The sequence below is a fragment of the Nansenia antarctica genome (assembly GCF_963989245.1).
Source record: "Nansenia antarctica genome assembly, chromosome: 3".
In the NCBI taxonomy this organism is placed as follows: Eukaryota; Metazoa; Chordata; class Actinopteri; order Argentiniformes; family Microstomatidae; genus Nansenia; species Nansenia antarctica.
The window spans coordinates 15,140,398-15,165,157 of record NC_137688.1 but is presented as its reverse complement, the minus strand read 5'-3'; the positions used below and the strand labels follow the sequence as shown (position 1 = coordinate 15,165,157).

General features: G+C 44.0%; 1 protein-coding gene across 1 annotated transcript; it reads left to right on the top strand.

Annotated features, from left to right (window-relative positions):
* Positions 1-9,410: 9,410 nt before the first annotated feature.
* On the top strand, positions 9,411-16,078 carry LOC308153766 (transmembrane protein 144-like; the record flags this gene model as incomplete). Its single annotated transcript, XM_080526958.1, has 12 exons — positions 9,411-9,507; positions 9,789-9,947; positions 11,023-11,145; positions 11,347-11,446; positions 11,860-11,940; positions 12,200-12,281; positions 13,216-13,283; positions 13,543-13,661; positions 14,169-14,288; positions 14,783-14,880; positions 15,331-15,384; positions 15,995-16,078. 12 exons carry the CDS (start codon positions 9,411-9,413, stop codon positions 16,076-16,078), a joined length of 1,185 nt encoding a protein of 394 aa, XP_080383084.1.
* Positions 16,079-24,760: the final 8,682 nt, after the last annotated feature.

Genomic DNA, 24,760 nt, shown 5'->3' with positions numbered 1-24,760 from the left:
AAATGTTATTTCATGTTATGTTTTAAATGTGGACCCCACTAAAAGTAGCTCATGCCTATGGGTATAGGTAATGGGGATCCTTCCAATAAATAAAAAATAAATAAACACCACCCCCGAGAGGCGAGAGCCCCAACCCCAGGACCTGAAATAATGAATTAAGAGTGAATTAAGAAATGAACGCACGCACGCACACACACACACCATTTGTGAGATATAGGCAATGTAAAACAGATTGTCTCTCAATGAGAGAGATACAATGTGGCGTAATGCATCCCAGTCATTGACAGCATCTTACCCGCTAGGCTGAGGTGGCTGACTGCAGGCTCCCAGTCAGCTGTGCCTTTAGCTGCCGTATCTCCACAGCCAGTCCCTCAGAGCGTCTCTGCTCTGCCTCCAGGGATGAACGGACCTCACGCTGGGAGATGAGGCTCCTCTCCAGGGCCATGGTCTTCTCATATGCCTGCTGGTCCCGGTCCTTGAGCTGGTCACAGACTTTCTCAGCCTCTGCCATCTCTGTGGCCACAGCCTCCTCCAGCTCAGAGCAGACCTCTCTGACCACTCTTAGCTCCACAGTCAGTTTGTCGCGTTCCTGTAGAGCCATGTTCTTCCCAGAGAGGGCAGCGTGGAAGTCATTCTGAAGCGAGGAGAGAAGAGCAGCCGACTCCGCACTCTGCTCCTTCAGGGCATTGTTTTCTGAGCTCAGCTTGAGGAGCTCTAGAAGTCTGGGGTGGCTTTCTTTGGCCAGATGGTCACGGTCCAACAGCACACTCTGCCACTGTTGGAGGGCAACGGTCAGGTCGGTCTGGAGCTGTTTGCTTCTCCTCCTCTCTACCTCCAGATCTGAGGCCCTCTGGTCAGCTCTCTGGTTTGCAGTGGAGAGGAGAGCATCTTTGGCAGCGTTTTCCTCTCGCAGGGCCTCCATCTCAGAGCTCAGGGCCTTGTCTAACGCGGACGCCCTCTCTAGCTGGTCCTGCAGCGCGGCACCCTGACCTCTCTCTGCCTCCAGGGAGGACACAAGCTCCTGGATCTCAACGATCAGGTCGGTCTGGAGCTGTTTGCTTCTCCTCCTCTCTACCTTCAGATCTGAGGCCCTCTGGTCAGCTCTCTGGTTTGCAGTGGAGAGGAGAGCATCTTTGGCAGCGTTTTCCTCTCGCAGGGCCTCCATCTCAGAGATCAGGGCCTTGTCTAACGCGGACGCCCTCTCTTGCTGGTCCTGCAGCGCGGCACCCTGACCTCTCTCTGCCTCCAGGGAGGACACAAGCTCCTGGATCTCAACGATCAGGTCGGTCTGGAGCTGTTTGCTTCTCCTCCTCTCTACCTTCAGATCTGAGGCCCTCTGGTCAGCTCTCTGGTTTGCAGTGGAGAGGAGAGCATCTTTGGCAGCGTTTTCCTCTCGCAGGGCCTCCATCTCAGAGCTCAGGGCCTTGTCTAACGCGGACGCCCTCTCTTGCTGGTCCTGCAGCGCGGCACCCTGACCTCTCTCTGCCTCCAGGGAGGACACAAGCTCCTGGATCTCAACGATCAGGTCGGTCTGGAGCTGTTTGCTTCTCCTCCTCTCTACCTTCAGATCTGAGGCCCTCTGGTCAGCTCTCTGGTTTGCAGTGGAGAGGAGAGCATCTTTGGCAGCGTTTTCCTCTCGCAGGGCCTCCATCTCAGAGCTCAGGGCCTTGTCTAACGCGGACGCCCTCTCTTGCTGTTCCTGCAGCGCGGCACCCTGACCTCTCTCTGCCTCCAGGGAGGACACAAGCTCCTGGATCTCAACGATCAGGTCGGTCTGGAGCTGTTTGCTTCTCCTCCTCTCTACCTTCAGATCTGAGGCCCTCTGGTCAGCTCTCTGGTTTGCAGTGGAGAGGAGAGCATCTTTGGCAGCGTTTTCCTCTCGCAGGGCCTCCATCTCAGAGCTCAGGGCCTTGTCTAACGCGGACGCCCTCTCTTGCTGGTCCTGCAGCGCGGCACCCTGACCTCTCTCTGCCTCCAGGGAGGACACAAGCTCCTGGATCTCTTTAACCTTGGCTGCGTTGTCCTCCTGCAGGGCCTGCATTCTAGAGTTGAGGGCTTCGTTCTCCGCCCTCTCCCCCCGGAGGCCCTCTTGTAGCCGGGCGTTCGCCTCCTGAAGCTCCTGGACCTGGGCCTGCCTGTCCAGGGCGAGCTGATCACGCTCCTCCAGCGCTCTCATCTGCAGAGCGAGGGCGGCATGAAGCTCATCCTGAAGCTTGGCAGTGGTGTTCCGACCGTCCCTCAGCTCTGAGGCCTGGTGGCTGGCCGTCATTTGGAGCTCCAGGTAGTTGGACTGCTCCTGGTCCAGCAATGCTTGGAGAGCAGCACAGGCTGCCCGCTCCTCCTCCAGAGCCTTTCTCAGGCCAGCGACCTCTGAGTCCTGGACATAATCCTGTAATTGCAGTGTTCATAGCACATAATAATAGCACACCAAACTCGTGTTATGACATGATTTAAAACCACTTCTGAATTGAGATAGTTAGAGTAACTCACCAGGGCCGGCGTTCCACTCTTCGAGGCAGCATGATTGACTCTGACCAACTGCTTCAGAGAGGCCTGTCCACTGTTAGAGGACTTGTCACCTCCCACAGCTGGTGCCTCCTTGACTTGCTGGCTTTGGGCCGAGAGGGCAGCCCGATCACCTGCACCATGGTGGGAGGAAACGTAGTAAGCAGAAGCCTCCTCCTGGAAGTCTTCGGCGATGGACGCTTGTTCCCCTGTGTTCCTCGCCTTAGCAGAATCCTGGGGCAGACACATCACATGAAACAGAGGTGTCTAACATTAGCCTGAATGTAGGGTCTTCAATTGAAGCAGCTTATATTTTCTATATACTAATCTAATCAAATATGGGACCTCTCCTACTAATATAGATAAAATCTCACCATTTCCTTTAGGGACGACTGGCAGGGCTCTGAGTAGCTGTCCATGTCAGTGGTGTAGTGGGCAGAGGCCTCATCCTCTATGTCCTCAGCTATAGAGGCCTGCTCCTTGATGTCCTCAACAATGGACGCCTCAGAATCGTCTTCCTGCTCCTTATCAGAGTCCTGGGCATTAGTATGTAGCCAGTGTTTTCAACTAAAGCAGCTTCATATTATTATTATTTTTTTTTTTAATCTGATCTAATACCTCTCTTAGAACATGCACTGTATTAACTAGAGTGGATAATATCTCACCGTTTTTTTTAGGAAGGACTTGTCCTCAGCTCTCTGGCTTGGCTCAGGGTAGCTGTCCATAGTGTATTGGGCAGAGGGCTGGTCCTCTATGTCCTCGGCTATAGAGGCCTGTTCCTCGATGTCCTCAACAATGGACGCCTCTTCTCCCTGCTCCTTATCAGAATCCTTGGGCAGAAACAATCAATCACATGTATTGTGCTTTTCAAAACACAATTGTCTCAGTGATTTACAATAAGAAGAATACAAACAACATAAACAATAAATACAATACAAACAATATGAACTGTTTAAAGTATCTTCGATAGTCTAGTCTAATCTAGTATAGGACAATTCCTGCCAGATTGGGTGAAATCTCACCAGTTTTTTGAGGGATGACTTGTCCTCGGCTCTCTGGCTTGGCTCAGAGTAGAAGTCCGTGCTGCAGCATACAGAGGGCTCGTCCTGTATGTCCTCAGCTACAGAGGCCTGCTCTTCCATCTCCTCAGTGATGGACGAGGCCTCAGAATTCAGTTTTTGCCCCTTAGCAGAATCCTGGAGTAGAAACATCACACAAAACAGGTATCTCACTTACAAATGAGATGTATACAAATGCATGATTTGACAGAAAATAAAGTGTGTAATCTAATCTGATAACAACCCCATCTTCTCTGAGAGAATCTTTACCCACAACTAAATGAAACAGAGGTCAGTCTAAAATGAACACTTGTAAGATGAAACCTTACCACTTTGCTGAAGGATGGCTTAGAGGACTTGTCACCAGCAGAGTAGCTCACTGTGTCGCTGCTGTAATTATAGGACTTAGATGGCTCGTCCTCAACCTCGGCAGCAACAGAGGGCTGCTCCTCGATGTCCTCAATGATTGAGGAAGCAGACTTGTCCTCCTTCTTCTTATCACAGTCCTGTGGAAGAGGCATCTACATTAGTTTGTCACCTCTGCAAGAGCAGCATCTTCACACATGGAGGAGTCAGACTTCTGTCTCTTGTCCTGAGAAAGAGGTATCTTATATTTGCATGGGGCCACTAATCTTTACGTTTCAAAATTGTGAATGCTTTGATGTAACTCAACTATCCCTTTAAGGTTGCATCTTGACAGAATCACTATAAATCCAGAGGACTAGCCAAAATCTCACCAGTTTTTTGCGGGAGATCTTTCCACTGTGCAATGCAGAGCGCCGGTCCTCACTGACTTCCGAAATGGCGGACGCTGCAGACCTCTTGATCTCCTCTGAGATGGAGGATGTAGAGGAATATCCCTTATCCTCTGAGGGTGCGTCTTGAATCTCCGCAGCTATTGAGGAGGCAGAGCTCACGTCCTCAATCTCCTCAGCAATGGAGGAGGCAGAGCTCACATCCTCAAACTCCTCAGCAATGGAGGAGGCAGCGCTCACATCCTCAATATCCTCAGCTATGGAGGAGGCAGCGGTCACATCCTCAATATCCTCAGCTATGGAGGAGGCAGCGGTCACATCCTCAATATCCTCAGCTATGGAGGCAGAACATGCTCCATCAATGTCTTCCGTGATGGAAGAAGCAGAACACGCGTCATCAATCTCTTCTGCAATGGACAGAGAATGGACGTTCTGAAGCCCTCCAACAATCGAAGAGGGAGAACATGCATCCTCAATCTCCTCTCCAATCGACACAGAATAGATGTTCTGAAGCCCCCCAGCAACAGAGGAAGTAGAACACACATCCGGGACATCCTCAGTTATGGACACAGAATGGATGTTCTTGAGATGGTCACCAAAGGATGACACAGAATAGACATTCTGAAGCCCCCCAGCAACAGATGATCCAGACATCACATCCTATTGGGTGACAGGAAAGAGAGGGTATCTACATTATCATAGACCAGCGCGGGAACCCAGCACATAAGTAATGGTTTCAAATTCTCTTGTCTTGCAGAAGAGATTATTAATTTCTATGACATTTTAAAGTACCATTTTTTTATTTTCAAATTTACGGGAGGATGGCTTCTCAGCCAGAGCCTTGTCTCTTGGGACTGGTGACGCGGTCTTGCCCCCATCGCCACGGCTACAGGGAACAGCTCGGGGAACCCGGACCGCCTCCTTCTTCTCCTTTTCACACACACACACACACACATACACACAAACACACACACACACACACACACACACACACTTTATGAGTTCTTATCAACTTGTAATACTGTAGTGTAGCAGCTAGAGACAGTTGATATTCCTCTGTTACCTCCTCTGTTGGGGTTTTGATGGTCCTCCTGGCTAAGACATCGAGCTCAGCCTCCAGGCTGATGAGACGCTTCTTCTGATCAGTAAGTTTAGCCAGCAGGATACTGTCAGCCATCTTGCTCAAGGGCTCCAGTTTACCCTGTTTGGAACAAGAGCCCATAGCACAATAAAGCCCCGTTCACACAGAGAAAAAGGTGAAATGCCACAAAATCTTTAATTGCATTTGTCAATTTGTCATCTGATCACTATTTACACAGGTGTTGATTTGCCAGCATTTTACAGGTAAAGGCATTGTTTACACACAACAGGTAAAGTAGGAAGGGAGTATTGGGGAGTGTTTAAGTTACTTTACCAATTTAAGGGAGGATGGCTTCTTAGCCAGAGCCTTGTCTTTTGGGGCTGGTGACGCAGTCTTGTCGTTACTCATGGTGTTGAGGTAGCTCTTGTCACCAACCGAAAACTAAAAGAAGCAGATGCAAACTGTGATACACTGAATGAATCAATGAGTCAAATATTAATCAAATATGAATGAAATGAGTCAAATATGAGCTAATGAAATAAAGATTCCCTAGACCTTCATCAAACGTTTGAAATAAAAAAAAACTTGAGATTGAATGTTGAAAGTATGACAAAATATAGACTCTAACATTGCACACACACACACACACACACACACACACACACACACACACAGTAGCTAGATACAATAAATATTCCTCTATTACCTCCTCTGTAGGGATCTGGATGGTCCTCCTGGCTATGTGATGAAACTCTGCCTTCACATTGCTGATCCGCTTCCTATGATCAGCCAGGTGTTCCATCGCGATTCTGATGCTTTCTGGCATCTTGGTCAAGGGCTCTACTTTACCCTGTTTGCAAGTAGAGACCATGGGACAGTAAAGCACAGTTCACACAGAGACAATGGTAAAATTGTACTAAATCTTTACCTGCATTTGTCATCTGGGCCCAGTTGTTCACCTTTAAACCTTTAATCTGGATCAGAATGATCCTGATTCTTTTTTGCTATCCAGGACAGCATGATCCAGATTAAAAGTATTGAACAACTGGGCCCTGAGCACCATTGACGATTGTTGATTTGCTTTTTGGAGGGCAGGTATTTTTTACACACAAAGTAGGAGGGGAGTGTTGGGGAGGAGGGCACAGGACTATGTGGAATTTAATGCAAATTAACCATTACGTCACTTCTGCCCCATTGACACAGACACGTTATTGGTACATAACTAGCAGGACAATATGTACGGTTCAGTGTATACTGACAGTAAAATGCCGGTATAGGAAAAAGGCTATTGGCTGGGATTGATATGGGTCTTATCTTAGTTAACTTGAGTCACACAGTATGCTTGGTCTAGCTAAATAAAGGTTGAATGTGGAATATGAAGACACAGGAGAGTTATCACTGACCTTGGTGGCTGCCTTGTCTGCTTTCTTCTTATTTTCTTCTTCATTTCTTCTGCTATTCTTTCTCTCAGATCTCTTTGGACTCTCCTGAGATGATGGAAATGGCACAGTGAACAACACAGCGTTTACTGTTTGTGTGTATGAGTGACAGCCCTATACTGTACATAAGATCAAGTGGATTCATCGTTTAGAAAGACAATGGAGGACACATTTTAGATAATTACCATGCTTCTTCCAATATAACCTCTACCTCAAACAGATTAAATGTTCAAATTCCAGATCAGATGTTACTCAGAAAAAGATAACCATCTCACCATGTTGCTGTTTTCTCAGAACTAAACAGACAGAACTGTCTTAACGGAACCCAAGCATCTAGGCACGTAATGTCACAATGCCTCCCTGCTAACTATGACACCACTAGCATCATTAGAACTAAAAATGGTTCACTGGTCCAGTCAGTTATGGCTACATCGTCAACAGTGATTATCAAGTTTGAATATGTATTGATTTATTGATTATATGGATAACTTCATATTTAAATACAACAATTAATTTATAAAATCAACAACTACATTAATTAGCCTACACAGACTGCGCGGCACTGTCATGTGTCTTTTTTCACCCATAGAGCTGCCGTTCTCATAAGCCACAATAAAACTTTCTCTCTTTGACATCAGAAATATATACGTTTCCTTTCTTTTCACTCAAAAGGCTAAAAGGCTCAATTAGATCCCAACTTTAACCACAAGTGGGCGACACCCACACACCTGAGCCCGGACCAGGGTCTCGGGGCAGCAGCAGCTCCATCCAACATCCACGCAGGGGAGGCCGGTGGAGGGAGACATCGGAGGACGGGCTCACCCACGCCATGCCCACTGCCTCCACCAGCCTCTCCTGCATTCACGGTATCAATAAACCACCATATCAATTATGCGCGCACTTGGAAAGGCCAAGGATTTCCGTATACCCACTTAAAAATGTGTGAGGATACGTAACGGCGTTTTGTGACAGAACTTTCACTACTTTCATTCATAAAATTCACCCCGTCTGTGTCACGAAGCACTTGACTTTTGGACCATTGGGACTGACTATAGGCAGCGTCATCTACCATCAACGGGGGGAGATGCGACATGAAATATGTCAAAATGCAGCACTATCATGCACAGATCAGCCTTAGTTATAACATGTCATGTTAGATATATAGATAACGTTAGACAGGGAGCACAGATTTATTTTTTTATGGCGTTCCGAAATGAACGATATGAGGCTGGGAGGGAAAGATCACAATATACACACTAGAAAAAAAAAACTAGACTACACCACTGGTCTTCAGATAAGCCTTAAGTACTGTTTGCCACGTTCATTATGGCTAATTACATTTTGTCTATGTTCCTCTAACCTACAGGTATGTTTTGGCAACGTCCCTATTGCCTTATGTGTCAGTGGTTGAGGCTTCTATCTGTTTGAAATTGTCATTATTTTTCTCTGATCTGTGATCTTTTCTCTGATTTCAACATAAACATCGGTTCATGCCATTACTCCAAATGAACCTCACACAAAATAACTCTTAATCTGTTAAGTACATTTTGACAGATACATGTGGCAGCCACTGTAGCTTTATGTGCACAAGTACCGGAGAACTGTAACAGTTAGATAATTAATCCCAAAATATACTTTTAGAAATGTTCCTATTTTTTTCCCATTAATCATAAGCAATAATAGAAAACAATTATGCACGCCAGCATTGGCAATGCTTTTAAAGTAAAACATATTTAAAGCCCCACATTGAAGTCTTGGATACAGTAAAGAAAGTCAGGGTCCAATGAAAGTATGTTATCCCTCATCAAGTAAATTACTTACATGAAATGAATCTGTAATCATTTCAAAATGCTGATAATAATCGAATGTATATGGGACATGATGCATAAACGTTTACCACTGTCTGGGGCTGAGGCCCTATCACGTAGAGCAGAATGTATTTTGCGCGTACCAGATATACGGTCACTAATCAGAAAAGCCACACAAATCACACAGGACCCCTCTCACCCCCTCCACCAATAATTTCAGCCACTTCCATCAGGCCGCCGTTACAGAACTCCACTGGCCCGGAAAAACACATATAAAAACATCATTCATTCCCACTGCAACCACCGGCCTGAACATTTTAAAATAGGAAGCACACTGTTTTTCTTTTAAACCACAATATTTTAACATTTTAGCATTTTAGCTTTTTAAATCATAATACTGTTTTTATTACTATTATTTTTAAATGACTAGACTTTTTAAATAGGCACTACATAAACACTGTTATATCTGTCTGTTTTTATTGTATGTATGTGACCTATGTGTGTTTTTAATGTGGATAACGTATTCATGAACTGCACAAAGCCTGTCAAAGGAGAATTTCTGTCACTCTGTGACAGACAATAAAGCAATCTTGAATCTTGAATCTTGAATCTTAACCTAATTGATTAGATAATTGGTTTCAGCTTTCTTCGCATCAGTTCTGAAAGTGGAGCGGCTACCCCTGCCGCAACACGTGGTTTAGTACCAGCGCAGATTGGAACACCATTCATCGTTGATAGTGGCGCCCAAAAAGCCACATTTGAACATGTTCCTAACGGAATATCAACGTTTTGTTTTGATTGCTGTCACTGTGGGCTCACTGTCGTCGGTGATCTGCTCCGAAACCAAGAAAGTTGAACAAGGTGTGTGGGGATGTTGGCAAACTGCAGCATGTATGAACACAAGTGTTGCCTGAGATCATTGAACCCATGGGCATAGTCGTGCTTTGCACCTGTTGCATGTAGATTGCGTGTGGCACAATGTTTGCGATTAAGGCATATTCATAGTTTTATTGTATTTATTGTCGTAGCCTATATTGGTCTACTTTTATCCAGTGTTATTGCCAAGTAATGTCATGATCTATATGGTAGCCGCCGGCTGAACACCAATGAAATGCCCCTGATTTATCCTGTCGTTTCTGCAGATGTGCACACAGAGGAACAAAAAGAAGCATCTCTCTTCTCTTCAAGCAACTCCTCAACCAACATGACTAAGTTTGCCTACGGCTTTGCTGCTAACATGATGGCGGTGGTGCTGTATGGCAGCAATTTTGTCCCTGTCAAACGGATAGACACGGGTGATGGTAAGTAATCTAACCCTCTGGAAGGACTTTTTTTATTTGGCCTTGACTCTTGTTTGGCCGTCTGTTTCGATTGAACCATGGAGTTATAACCACTAGAGGGCGCACTCGCCTAAATGTAACTGTAGGCAATAGGCTAGGTGCACGATCTCCACTACTTCCTGAAAGGCACCTTGCATGAACATATCCTGTCTCACTCTATTGGTTTAATTGATTAATCAGCTGTGCGGTAAACTGTTGGAACACACAGTGCACAGCTGATTAATCAATTAAACCAATAGAGTGAGACAGGATATGTTCATGCAAGGTGCCTTTCAGGAAGTAGTGGAGATCGTGCACCTAGCCTATTGTATGGGGGGCCATGTCGTCAACTTCATCTAATGTGATTTTACAACTCAGGAAGTCCCACCCTAGTTGACTACAAGGCGCCACTCAAGCTGTCAGAAATGTGATGAATGGGGCAGATGGCGTGTGCATCTTTCAGAGGTACAAATCGAGGCCTCACTGTAATGCATGAAATGAGGAATGGTATCAAAAACACATTTGATACCATTCCCCATTCCATTCCATGCATTACAATGAGCCCCTTCCTCAGATTTCCACCCCCCCCAGCCTCCCCTGATTTCTAGCAATTGAACCCGAACCAGTTGCAACACCCCTCTAGACAATCTGTTATTGATTCAACATGAAAAACAGATCAACTGTGCAAACTGCTATCAGGCTCATGAACAAGCCTGCTGTAGACAACGGATTGATCCACAAGCGCATGCATACAGACTACCTAAACCTTAAGCTCACAGTCACTTTACTAACGTCACTTATGCTCTGTACTATTGACACTTGAATTATTATGAATTGAATTATGCCTAGTGCCTTATTGTCTGCAAATTGCAAGATACGGATGATTTGTAAATCTTATTTGTCACTTATGTCCTGTGCTATTGTCACTTTTTTATCTTGAAATTATGCCCATTGTTTTGTACTGCAATGTCAGGAACACTGACACTGAGCACTTGTGTAATGACGTAACAATAAACTTAAAGTGTTTCAGTTGTACTGATGCATTCCCGTCCCCCAGGTATGTTTTTCCAGTGGGTTAACTGTGCGTCCATCTGGGTGATTTCTGTCATTGGGGACCTGTTGCTCCAGTCTCCCAAGTTCCACCCACTGGCAATGCTAGGAGGCGTCATATGGGCCACAGGTACCATGAATTCCTTGGGCTGGTCACAGATTAAGACAAATTGTATGGAGAATCTCTATTGAATGTGTGATTTAGTCCAGTGCTAGGCTTAATCTGTGTCTGGGGAAATCTCACCACCTTGTGAAAACTGCATACATTGTGTGTCTGTGTGTCAATCACCTATGCAACTAGTGATCTTATAATTTGGTTTTGTCTTGTTAGGGAATATAACAGTGGTCCCTATAGTAAAAGCCATCGGACTGGGACTGGGAATATTAATCTGGGGGTCCAGCAGTTTGCTGATGGGCTGGGCCAGTTCAAGGTGAGTTGGCAGTTAGGTTTTAAATTCCCTTCTGGAACGCTGTCGTTAACTAATTCTGTGCCAGGGGTGAATAAAGCCGCCCAAATTGTCAGCAATCTAAATTGCGAAGGGCAACTTTATTCACTGAAAATGCATGAATGATGATGCTTCTTTTTGTAGCCAATCGAAGTGTTGTTGCTAGGTAAATACCACATAAACACTTGGCACTCTAGATAGTGAGGGTTGCGGAAGTCTTTGGCACGTTTCAGTGACCTACACTCCAGGAGCAGACACCCATGATATGGTGGTAAATATTTTATATACATAAATAAATTAGCATCCACTTGTTCTTGACACAAGGACAATGTATTCCTTCTCAAATGGAAATATGGCAATGACATCCAGCCAAAGTGATTGAATTCCTCTGTCCTCAGATTTGGATGGTTTGGCATTGAAGCAGAGAATGTCAGCAGGCCTGTACTAAACTATTGCGGTGCTGGATTGTGCTTGCTGAGGTAAGGCTGTGTGGAAGCAACTTAACCCTTAATAATTTCAGAACTTTATCAGTCCCTGACGGGCAATACGAGGGACATTGTCAGCACAGGCAACAATACACAGATGAGTACCTCCACGTATACATAGTGTGCTTAGTACATGGGCTCCAACACCACACCAACACATGTATAAACCATTTCCTTATACTCATTGCTAGTCTGTTAGAGGTTCTTCAAATGAGAGTTGGAGGACGTTCTCAAACATGGTTCTCTTCTCTAGTGGGCTCATCTTTGTCTTTGTGAAGACGGACGTGGGGACCAGCCACCCACGCTCAGAATCCATTCCTCTGCTCATGGACAGGGTGAGTACTGTAGGTCTGACCTCAGCGTGAGTCTCAATGATGTCACTCCAGACCACTGCTGCCACTGCTCTCTGGAACGTGACCAACTGCTACTGTAGCTAACTACTATCCTGCCCTGGCATACAATGTATATAAGCTACCGTAGCTAACCGCTATGCTGCCCTGGTATAGATAGATAGATAGACTTTATTTGTCATTGCTACAGTACAGGTACCAAACAACGAAATTTAGGAGGGGAGGCTCCCCTGGTGTTTAGGAAAGGAAAAAGAAACACATTTTGGAAAAAGCATAGATGCATAAAATCACAAGAAGGTAAGGAGCTGGTTTACATCAATAGAGGCTATGTACACAATCCACTGTACTATACTGCACAGATAGTCAACTAGGGTTGTCATATTTCACAAGAAACATTTTCACATTATTTTAAAGTGTCACAGTTTGCAGGCTTGAAAATGTACATGTTTGTGCCTCAGCACTAGCTGCCATACAATCCGTCCGGACTGTCCTGGGCCCAGAACTTAGGCCTTTTCTGTGTTCAGGGCCTTGACGGCCCTGTGGTAGAAGCTGTCCTTCAGTCTGTTTATATATATATTATATATATTAGATTCAACTTTATTGTCACTGCACAGTACTAGACAACAAAATGCAGTTTAGCATCTAAGCAGAAGTGCAAATAGTGATATAAGAACATGATGTATAAACAAAAACATGACTGACAGTGATGGGTACAGAAAGGCATGTAGCCTACGGTAGTTTAGAGGTATATACAGTTATGAACTATGTACAGTTAAGGTGTAGGCCTACAGTATGTAATGGGCAGTTGTATAAAAGAGGTTATATCAAAGAGCTATGTGCAATGTACAAGCTAACCACTATCCTACCCTTGTATATATGGTATAAATGCTACTGTAGTTAACCTCTATCCTTTCCACAGAGGGGGAACTCTGATGGGTACTCCTTGTCCTGGGTTGACATTATCGGACCCAAGACCAAACGCTTTGTGTGAGTCCTCCTACGAGTAAATCATTACCTGATCTTAAGTCATTAATGGCAACAGAATGATTTTATTCCCTCTTGCGATTGAATGTGGATGGTTGTTGGATATTTTGTTTTTGTAACACTTTTTGTCGGTTCAAGTTGGGGCGGGGGGAGGGCACCATGACTCACTGCTTACACCCTTGGAATTCTCCCACGGTGTTAGACAATCTCAGTGCTCTTCCACCTCGCCGTTTCTCCCCCCCCCCCCTTCTTGCCACCCCAGGGGCTGTCTGTTGGCGGTGGTGGCAGGGTTGATGTACGGCGCGTCCTTCGCTCCCATCCTCTACATCAAGAGCCACGCCTCCGTCCAGGACAGTGTCTTCCACGGAGCCAGCCTCTACGGTGAGAGGACCGACTGACTCACTCCCTCCCTCTCCTCCAGGCTACTGGTAGATGGGGGAGATGGATGGATGGAGGGGGGGGGGGGAGATGGATGGAGCAGGGAGGGAGATGGGGGAGGGGAGTAGATGGAGGGAGGAGATGGATTAATTCTGAAGAACACTAGTCATGATCTACACTTTGTGGGCCCTGCCCTTTCAGGGCGGTAAATCAGCACTTCACAATTCAGCGTTATGCACCCAAAAGTTATAGCCCATAATAGGATTCCCTGTGAGTGGTCTTTCGAGATCATATGGGACTCTTTTCATCGAGCTGCACGTTCTCGTCCCGCAGGACATGACGCGCAGGGACGCACAGCGTCACAAAGACACGCTAGCCCGCTGCGGCGCACACTTCGTAGAGATTAAGGGCCGAAGGAGAAGAGAGGCCGCAACCACACGTTAAGAATGCGCCTGGATTTGAACATGATTTCTGAGCCCAGTTTTGGACCTTGTGGTTGTTGTTTGGCAGATCTGGACTACGTGTTTGCTATGTGCTGCGGCATCTTCTTCGCCAGCACGGTGTACTTCTCCATCTACTGCGCTGCCATGAAGAGCCGGCCCAGGGTCTACTCTGCAGCCATCCTCCCAGGTACCAGGGGCTGGCCGGCGGAGGTAGACGTCGGAGGACGGAGGGCTCATTGTAATGCATGGAATGAGGAATGTCAATCAGAACGGGTTTGATTCCGTTCCTCATTCCGTTCCGTGCTTTACGATGAGACAGTCCTGATCTGTGCCTCAGGTTCACATCCTGAAGCATGATGTATTCATAACCTGACTGTCTTTTTTTGAAGTTTTTACATTTAATGTATTCAAAAGTTTGTCTGTTTACTTAATTATTAGAGCGATTTGGAAGGTTTAAAGGCGTGTTTTTTTAAATTGTCAGCCAAGTGAATTCTAAACAACCTGAAAGTTAATCTTTTAGTTGATTTTTTGTATTTAATGAAACATAGTTAATCCTTTTTGGCCATTAGCCATGCTTGATATTGTCTCCAGATAGCAGGGCTGGAGTTTGGTCAAGTATGCAGGTTCTTTTTATAATCATATTGATGTGCCTCTCTCTCTCCCTCCCCCTCCATCTGTCAGGGTTTATGTCAGGTATGATGTGGACGTTGGGGACCTACTGCTGGTTCCTGGCCAACAACTACCTCAGTGCCGTGGTCACCTTCCCTATGGTCACTGCTGTGAGTACAGCCATGTCTTGTGGTCACTGCTGTGAGTACAGCCATGTCTTGTGGTCACTGCTGTGAGTACAGCCATGTCCTGTGGTCACTGCACTTGATCTCACTGAGTAGCCTCTAAGAAAATACATATTTCAAGGTTTCTTTCAGTATTTATTTAATTCATGGATGGAAAGAAGAGCACTTCAGTCCTCAGGCCTTTGCTGTTGATTTTCTTTTTCTATTATCTATCTACTACTATATTTTATTTGATGACCTTTGAGATTATTCTTGTGTAATGAAAGCACTTTAGAAATGTAATGGGTGGTAATACAAAGTAATATCATTAGAGGCCATGGCAAAAACCGAACATTTCTGTGAATATTTCATAAGTGTACCCTAAATTGTCTCAATAACAGCCATGCTGTCATAAGTTCACCAGGCTTCTGCTCCTCTCTCTCTCTCTCTCTCCAGGGCTATGGTCTGGTTGCTGCTCTGTGGGGTAGTTTGGTTTTCAAAGAGGTCCGAGTAAGTATTCAGAGGTTGTTATAGACAGAACTAATTAGACAGAACTGCTGAAATCCCTCATAACCTTGAAAAATACAACTTTAACAGAACGGTGGTGTTCCCAGTTGGTGGTTGTAATCATGCTGTGCAATGCACTCTGGGCCCCAATTTGCATACACAAAATAAAAAATTGGGGTAAAGTCAGCCATCTTGACCTTATTTCTAGTAGATGTAATGAGAAATATCCACTGGGAGTTTTGAATACTGAGTCAAAGTGTTTACAGAAACTTGCTAAAAACATGCTGAAGAGTGTTTTTGGGGGAGGGGGTTCTACTCAGCACTTTGGTGATTGTTATTCTTTTTTCAGTTGTCACAAACATGGTTCCTCATGTCATCCACATCCTCAGAAAGCATTGGAGGAGAATATCGAAGGGAAGAGGAACTCATCTCCAATGTGTTTTGCAAACGACTGCGAGAAATCGAGTTTCTATCGATCAAATCTTCTGAAAAATGTCCCATCAGAAACTAGAATGTAGAGATCTTAGCAATGTGCAGCCTGACTGCAATGCATGCGACCTGGAACACAACTTCTGCTTTTAACTTGTTAACTAATACTCCTCTCCCTCTCCAGGGCCTCGGCAACTGTTTCATCTTCATCATAGCGTCCTGCGTGGTCTTGGCTGGATCGGTGCTCACAGCCTTCTCCAAGTTGTAGTGGAGAGAAACCTTTAACAGCCACTAGTTAGCAAACGCAGAGAGACATGTCCTTTATGGAGGTGTAGAGTGATTAATGGGTTTCGTCTGGTAGTTCTGTCCAGAATTTAAGTGGTGTCTTTAGTCACCTCTGAAATTTGGGTTTGAGTGGGTAGCAAGAACCACAAGTCTGTAATTGTCATCTTTTATATGAAACACAAAACAGTTTGACAAAATAGAAGGGCATTCAGAAGATGTTTTAGAGGGAAGATGTGTGTATTCAGAAGTTGCACAATATTTATGCAGAAAATAACGGCTTCATGTGGTATTTGGCCATGGGATGTTTAAAATGCTTTGGGTTGTAACCTGGTCTGTAACCTGAAAAAAGATGAACTTGTTATTAAAATATGAATATTTGGGAACATTTGAATCAAATGTGTTATCGACCGTCACAGCACTTACTTTTTGAATGAGCAGTGTACTAATCCACTCAATAATTACATTTGGAGGACAAGTCAGAAAGACAGGCTTTCCTTGGACATGTGGGGTTTATCTTCAAATTAAATCAACATTCATATTTCTGGCAGCATTCATGTATCAATGGGGGGTAATTATATTAGGTTAATCTCAGAGGAATACAATGCCATCGTTGGTAGTACCTTAATTCAGAAAGATGGGGCAAAAGAAAACGGTTATTAATGCTCAAAGAGATGGTTAACCTGACCTTTGCTTCTTCACTCCCGAACTGTCCTTTTAAGGACAGTAATGGCGCTTTTCCACTGCCGTACCATACCATGTGAGCCCGGTTTGTTTTGCTTTCTCCACTGCCAACGAGCTGTACCGAGCCGGGCGTGTGTGTGACGTGTGACGCTGCACACCGTTGGATGGTCAATGGAAATCGTCACAACCATGTTCATAGAGTTCGCCCCTAACCGCCATTTTTAAATACCACAACAGATTTTGCTCTCGGAAATGTCATTTACTTTTTCAGTAATTACTTATTAATAAAGATTTGAAAAATTATGATAACCATCTTATTATCTAAGTTTAATGTCATTTCAATGCATCATAGAACTTTTCTTTACAATAAGCATAAAAAAACCCACTATTATGGCGATGTGCTGTGCTGTTCCACAGTCCAGCGCTTCATCATCCCACTTCTAAAACTGCCATCCCCCCTTTCCATCCCTTATGTAATTTTATCAATGAACGAGGTATTACATATTTTTTGTTATTTATGGAAGTGTCCGGTTGCTGGAGGAACCAGGACGCCGGCTACACTGCGCAGTTTAGCCCGAAATAGAGTGCATTATCCCGCTAATAGAATACAGTTCCAGTAATAACACTTTTATCTCTATATTGTATTCATTCTCTTCATCTGTTTTTAAATGTTGATCTATTTATATCGATCTTCTTGCCAATTCCTTATTACCAGTGGAAAGGGGGAAGGCTAAAACACTTTGAATGGAATAGATAGGACTTTCCGTTCAACGGAGGAATTTATGGAACGCATGAGCATGATACTCGCGCATAGTTCATCTCGCATTTCCCCCCGTTGATGTGACGCTATAGCTGTATAGCGGCACTTATTAAACGAAAACAACCCGCAATCTAATCCGAGCAGTTGTTATTATGTAATATTATTGATGGATGTGCCATTTTTGATGGAGAGCAGTGAGCGGATGACTGGATGTGAGCATGTAGTTGACTAATGCCGTGAACGCCATAAAAATAAATCTGCGCTCCCTGTCTAACGTTATATATCTAACGTTACATGTTTTAAGGCTGATCTGTGCATGATAGTGCTGCCTTTTGACATAATTCTTATCGCATTTCCCCCCGTTGAGCTGTATAGCGGCACATACAAATGCGTGCCGGACCGAGCCGGACCGTTCTGGTCAATGGAAAAGCACCATAAGGGTTGAATGTGGCCTCTATGGGGTTGGTATCTGAGTGCGGCCTCCTTATAACTCCTGCAGCTCTTTTCCCCCATTAAGAACCAAGTGTACTTGGCAAGCATGCTGTCACAATAGGAGAAAATGTTGATGTTTTGGCATATTCCAAAGGTTATGGATATTGTTTTGAAAGAGTGAAGAATAGAAGAAAGCACAATTTAAACCTGTGATGTGGATGCAGACCTAAGGAGCATGGTGGATCTACCAAGCCTATGTGGCTGTTCACTAGCCTGGTCAGGCACACTGACTTCAGGGTGAAGCATGTGGTTTTGCAGTATAAGAAGTAAAATAAGTAACACTACAGTAATAAAGTTATGCTACTACAGTGGCTTCGATAGTGCAAAAATGCGTACAATGAGATGAAATGCAATATAATACAGTAAGAAAGTATGAAAGTAAGTAGTCAAGTAGTTTACAAGTAATCCAGTAGTGTGCAAGCAGTTATAGTTATATAATATAATATGGCAGTCATTGAAATTCATGTCCAAGATTTTAATCCTGTCCTAAAAAAAATCTCTTAAGAGGCTTATAACTATACCCATAGGCCTTTATGGCAGGGCAGCAGCCAATCAGATGTCTTCCATAACTGACAGACTGAAATGACTAACCTCAACTCCACAACGAGTGTAAAACTGAATGGTTCTCAATAAAAGAGGGTCAATTAAACTGTGGAAGACCCAAATCACAGACAGCGCGATTACAGAGATCTACACAATCCCTTTTTAATTACAATCTGAATAGTAACTACAAGGTTAGGTTGTGCCCTGGGCCCAGTTGTCCAACTTTTAATCTGGATCAGAATGATCCCAATTCTTTTCTCTGATCCAGGATCAGATCTATCTGGTTTGAGTCGTATAGGGGGAAATCAGCCAGCCCGATCTGATCCTGGATCAGAGAAAAAGAATCGGGATCATTTTGATCCAGATTAAACGTTTCGAACACCTGGGCCCTGGGGATTTTTCAAGACACTACACTCTCAGGAGAGAAGGGTTTCTCTTACTGTAACTGTCTTTACAGTGGCAGACAGCATTAATCATTATGTAACACTCAATAGAATGCTTCCCTTGCTAAACCACCATAGACAACATTTCATAATGCCTCATTCAGCAATTCTTTTAAACATTTCCCTTTGTCCATTGAGCTCGAGGCATGAAATCGAATATGAGTCTGCACTTTAACCAGAATAGCTGCTGCCACGGTCCTCTGCTGCTCTGCTAAGGGCTGCTGCTTCCAGTGAACGAGTCGCTGTCAAAATGTTGTTATGGTTTCAAACAGGATTAGCGTTCGCAGAGAGGGGACAGAGGAGGGGAGAGTAGTCACCAGCTCACATGCAGCTCTCTCCTGAGGCGGGGGTCGAACCAGCGACCTTCCGATTGCTAGCTGGCCTCTCTAACCTCTAGCCTCTAACTGTTTCGTTAGGGGTTTGCATGCTGTGTCATTATTGACAGCCAGCGAAGATGTAATGAGCGAAGCATCCTGAACCAGTTGAGGTAGTCAGGCCAGGCTGCAGTCTCTGATGACGACCACGCCAAGATGATGTCAAAGTTGTCAAGCACAGTTCAACCTTTCCAGCAGAAGGAAGTCGGAGTCCCAGTGGAAGAAAGTCGGAAATTGCATTTTTGTGTTGTGTTATAATGAGAAGCCTAACGTAACAGAACAATAGGCCCTACAGTAAGATAAACAACAGTTGTTATTTCCGGCGAGAAATATGTCTCTGAGGCTCACCCGTCACATAGAATGCCTTTCTACTTTAGTTGGTTCAGTTGATTAGCACAGTACTGTATACGTTTCTTCGGTAAAGTTTGAGAACTTCCATGAGAGGCTGGTGGAGGTAGAAATCGGAGGACGGGCTCATTGTAATGCCCGGAATGGAATCAGGAATGGGTTTCGTTATTCCATTCCATGCATTACATGGATTTTTATTTTCAGTGTGTGGCGTTTATGCGATACATTAGCTAGCAGTTAAATACTTACACATCTGTTTGCTATAGGATAGACTGTACGGCGATAGCATCAGAGCTAATCCACAGACTTTACCTCCTCAACTCCTTTTTGACACATCTCCATCATCCTCTTCTCAGCATCTCCCTAGTTTCCATGAATCCTTCCCATCCTCCTCATTCTCTCTTTCAAGAGAGCAGCCTTGAAAGCTTTGAAGCTTTGAGCAGCCACATGAAATCTGAGTTTTTGTTAAATAAACTACTTTCTTTAAATAAACAATGAAAATATATCCGATTTGAATGTCTTCATTACGAATTGGGGTTCAGGGAAATATTAAGTTCATTTGAATATTTAATACAAAAATAACGACCATCCCTGTAGGCTTCACAAACCTTCAAGCAGCACTGTAGTTTCTTCATGTTTTTAGATCTGGTCTTGATATATACAGAAGAAGTGGATAGAAGAAGACAAAACAGTGTTGATTGTAGCTGCTGAAAACATTGCTTAAAGACAATGTTCGCCCCCATCTAAGAAACCTGGGTGTTATTTTTGACCAGTCTATGCATTTGGACAAGCATGTGAAATCTCTGACCCGTACCTTTCACCTCAGAACTAGGGCCAAATTAAGAACTAAAGGGGACAGAGCGTTTGAGGTGACGGCCCCAAGACTCTGGAACGCCCTCCCCCTTGACCTGAGAGCCGCCCTCTCAGAATTCTGCAATTAAAGACTTACCTGTTTAGACAGGCCGGTAGTCACTTACAGTATAGCCACCTTATTGTTCCTGTTTATGTTCTGTTTATGTTGCCCCTTTGGGGCGTTCCTCTGTTTTTGTTTTTTAATCTCTTTTGATGATGTTTGTTTGCGCTTTTCTTTTCACCCATTTTATCCCTTATTTGTGATGTAAAGCACCCTGTGCATTCGTGCTGTGAAGGGCGCTATATAAATAAAGTTTTACTTACTTATATATCGACAGTACCAGTCAAACACCTTCTCATTCAATGGTTTTCTTTCTTTATATCTTATTTTCTACATCGTAGATTAATACTGAAGACATCAACACTATGAAAGAACACATATGGAATTATGTAGTAAACAAAAAAGTGTTAAACAAACCAGAATGTTTTATATTTTAGATTCTTCAAAGTAGCCACCTTTTGCTTTTTGGGTGGTTTTACTTAGTATCACGAAGCTGATTGATGCCAATGCCAAGAGTGTGCAAAGCTGTCATCACAGCTAAAGGTGGCTACTTTGAATAATCTAAAATATAAAACATATTCTGGTTCACACACACACACACTAAAATACCAACTTACAAAGACATTTGAAAGTGACTTCTGACATTAATCCATGAAGTGATGATTTTTATTTTTATTCTTCTTTTCATGAGGAAAAAGCACTCCAGTCAGCCGTTGTCACAAAAATTATAATTAAAGTTAGCTAATTAGAAATTAATTTAAAATATCTTCTACCACTCTAACTTGGCCTCAAACAAACTCTTGACAATCTTGTCAAACCAAGCCAAGAGTTCCATGGATTTTTTAGAATACTGTTACTCTTCAAACTTTATAGATTGCGACTAATCTCTGTCTCTCTCGAAATGACACCTAATTTAATATCTTGGGCTGCTTCATTTACTCTTTCAGTTAGAAATATACAATGTTTTAAGGTGGCTCAAGACAGTGGAGTTAACTCCACATAGACATCGAGTTCATAGGATTGAAATCATGTCCTTAGACCATGGCAATGCAGCTGGTACGCTAAAATAGCCCACTTCAATTATATTTCCAGAACTTCACAATCATCCAGGACTGCAATCAGATATCTCCCCCTCTCTCTGGTGTGGTTTGTGTTGTGTTTCTCCCTCCCTCCCTCTCTATCTGACATCCAGTGAGTGGCTCCCTGCTCTCCTCTCTAACTGATTCCCAGTTGGAGATGCACTTTCAGTCACGCCCTGTCAGAAGTTAGACATGTTTTCACAGTTCTCATTCATTTGTATTCATAGTTTTAAACTGCAATGTCCACACCTTTCTACTTCTATTTGAAGCCATCTTTATCTACCTGTATACTATACATATACACAGCTCTATTTAATCATTTCTATATTCTAGTGGTACATTACATTATTTGTTTTCTTTTCTTTTTATCATCACACTTGTTTTGGCAATGTAAACGTATGTTTCCCATGCCACTAGAGCCCTTTAAATTGAATTGATAACCCTAAATATACACTAATAGTATTACCATAGTAAGGGTTGTGATGTTCGTACCTCTGGTTTGGACCACTAGCAATGCTAGATAGCAGGAGCATCCACAGCCTTACTTCAACATGTCCACTGAGAAATAGAGAACAATCTGGTAGCTGTTTAAGAGTCTGTGGTGGTTGTAAGACATGTGACACGGTCTGGTAAAAAGGGCCGCATGTCGTCGATTCTCAAGTCGCACAATTGCATATTACTAAGTGTTGTGTGTTAAGTGTTGAAGAGCCCACTCGAGAGCCCACTCGAGATAACAAACAAAAAAGATCACTAAATACTTAGGCTACTGGTAAGTGATATATGGCTTGTAAACAAACGTATGTTTTAGGATGTGTTCAAAAGCAAGAACTGTGTGACGATCTAATTATGTGTAGTTATGTGTTTCTAGCATATTGATGTTCTATCAGCGTGTTGTGATGTGCTAAACATGCAGTTAGACGTTCATAGCAATTGTGGCAACCACTGACTTCGACCCGGGGGATTTTGTACACACCCAGAGAACGACACAGACACCGTATAAGCTTTAGCCCCTAGGGCGTATTTAATAAGGAATAATTAACACAGGGGGTTAAAGTCAAACGCTCCGGGTAGGGGTTCACTCACTCTCTGGTAGCTGTGGGGATGAGGTGGGCCGGGGGAAGTCGCTTGGTGTCTCACGGTTCTAGCCTCCGGCTGTCTTTTGTGTGCTCCCCTAGCCAGAGGTCCAGCTGCACCCGCTTACGCTGATTAGGCTCTGGCTCACTCCTGGCTCAGCTGTGTGAGGAGGCAGCATGCCCTGTCTGGGTGGCACTGTCCGTGGTGCTGTAGGTAATGATCCCCTGGGCGATAGGCAGGGTTGCCACACAATGTTCCTTTTTAGCCGTTAGCCATTATCAGCTGTTTTGCATGTGTTTTGATTCAGAGCGATATTCTACAGAATACTAACAGAATATAGCACTACTTGAGGACTATTTAACCAGACCCTGTCACATATGAGCATTAGAGAGGTAATTCACTCAAGTATCTCCAGTGGTAGTGTGAGTGCGTGTATGTATGTATGTGTGTGTGGGTGTAACTGTGTGTGTGTGTGTGTGTGTGTGTGTGTGTGTGTGTGTGTGTGTGTGTAACCACTTGCAGTACATCACATGTTTCTAAGTGTGTAACTTAGGCAACGTCAACAACATCACCCCTGAACCCTCCTTGATTGCTCTCCATATAGACGGAGCTCTCCATAGACGGATTCACTGAATATTCAGTCTCAGCTGGCTGGCTCAGATGACAGATAGCAAGCTGGCCCATAACTCGATAGCTGGCATCAACCAAGGTTAGCGTAGCACGAAAACAACACTTGAGCATGTATGTACCCTCCCTTAAACACTGACATGTTCAGCTGAACAGGGTGCATCGCGTGTGAAGTGGAACGGAATGATTTACACAACACGCGGTTATAACAACGTCAAGAGCAGAGGTTGCACTAGGTTGGTTAGCAAGGACATGTTTTGGAGTGGCTACATAAATTCATAGCTTCCTACCCCCACCCCCTCCAAGCCCCTACCCCTGGAAGACAGTCACCCTTCACATCTTCATGTCTAGAACAGATCAGCCCAGCCATCCAGAAATAACAGGCAAGGTGAACCTGTGGAAAGAGAGAAGGAGGAGAGGGGGGAGAGAGATGGAGGGGGGGGGGGGGGGGGTGTGTGTGTGTGTGTGCGTGGGTGGGTGGGGGGGGGGCACTCCTACTCCCAGCTCAATAACACTGCAAACGATAAAAGCTGCCAACAAAGATGTGGATCCCCATGAGAAGACGTTATATGAGAAGACGTTATGAGAGAAGACGTTATATGAGAGAAGACGTTATATGAGAGAAGACGTTATGAGAGAAGACGTTATATGAGAGAAGACGTTATATGAGAGAAGACATTATATGAGAAAAGACGTTACTGTATATGAGAGAAGACGTTATATGAGAAAAGACATTATATGAAAGAAGACGTTATATGAGAGAAGACGTTACTGTATATGAGAGAAGACGTTATGAGAGAAGACGTTATGAGAGAAGACGTTATATGAGAGAAGACGTTATATGAGAGAAGACGTTATATGAGAAAAGACATTATATGAGAGAAGACGTTATGAGAGAAGACGTTATATGAGAGAAGACGCTATATGAGAGAAGACGTTATGAGAGAAGACGTTATGAGAGAAGACGCTATATGAGAGAAGACGTTACTGTATATGAGAGAAGACGTTATATGAGAAAAGACATTATATGAAAGAAGACGTTATATGAGAGAAGACGTTACTGTATATGAGAGAAGACGTTATGAGAGAAGACGTTATGAGAGAAGACGTTATATGAGAGAAGACGTTATATGAGAGAAGACGTTATGAGAGAAGACGTTATATGAGAGAAGACGTTATGAGAGAAGACGTTATATGAGAGAAGACGTTACTATGAGAGAAGACGTTATATGAGAAAAGACATTATATGAGAGAAGACGTTATGAGAGAAGACGTTATATGAGAGAAGACGCTATATGAGAGAAGACGTTATGAGAGAAGACGTTATGAGA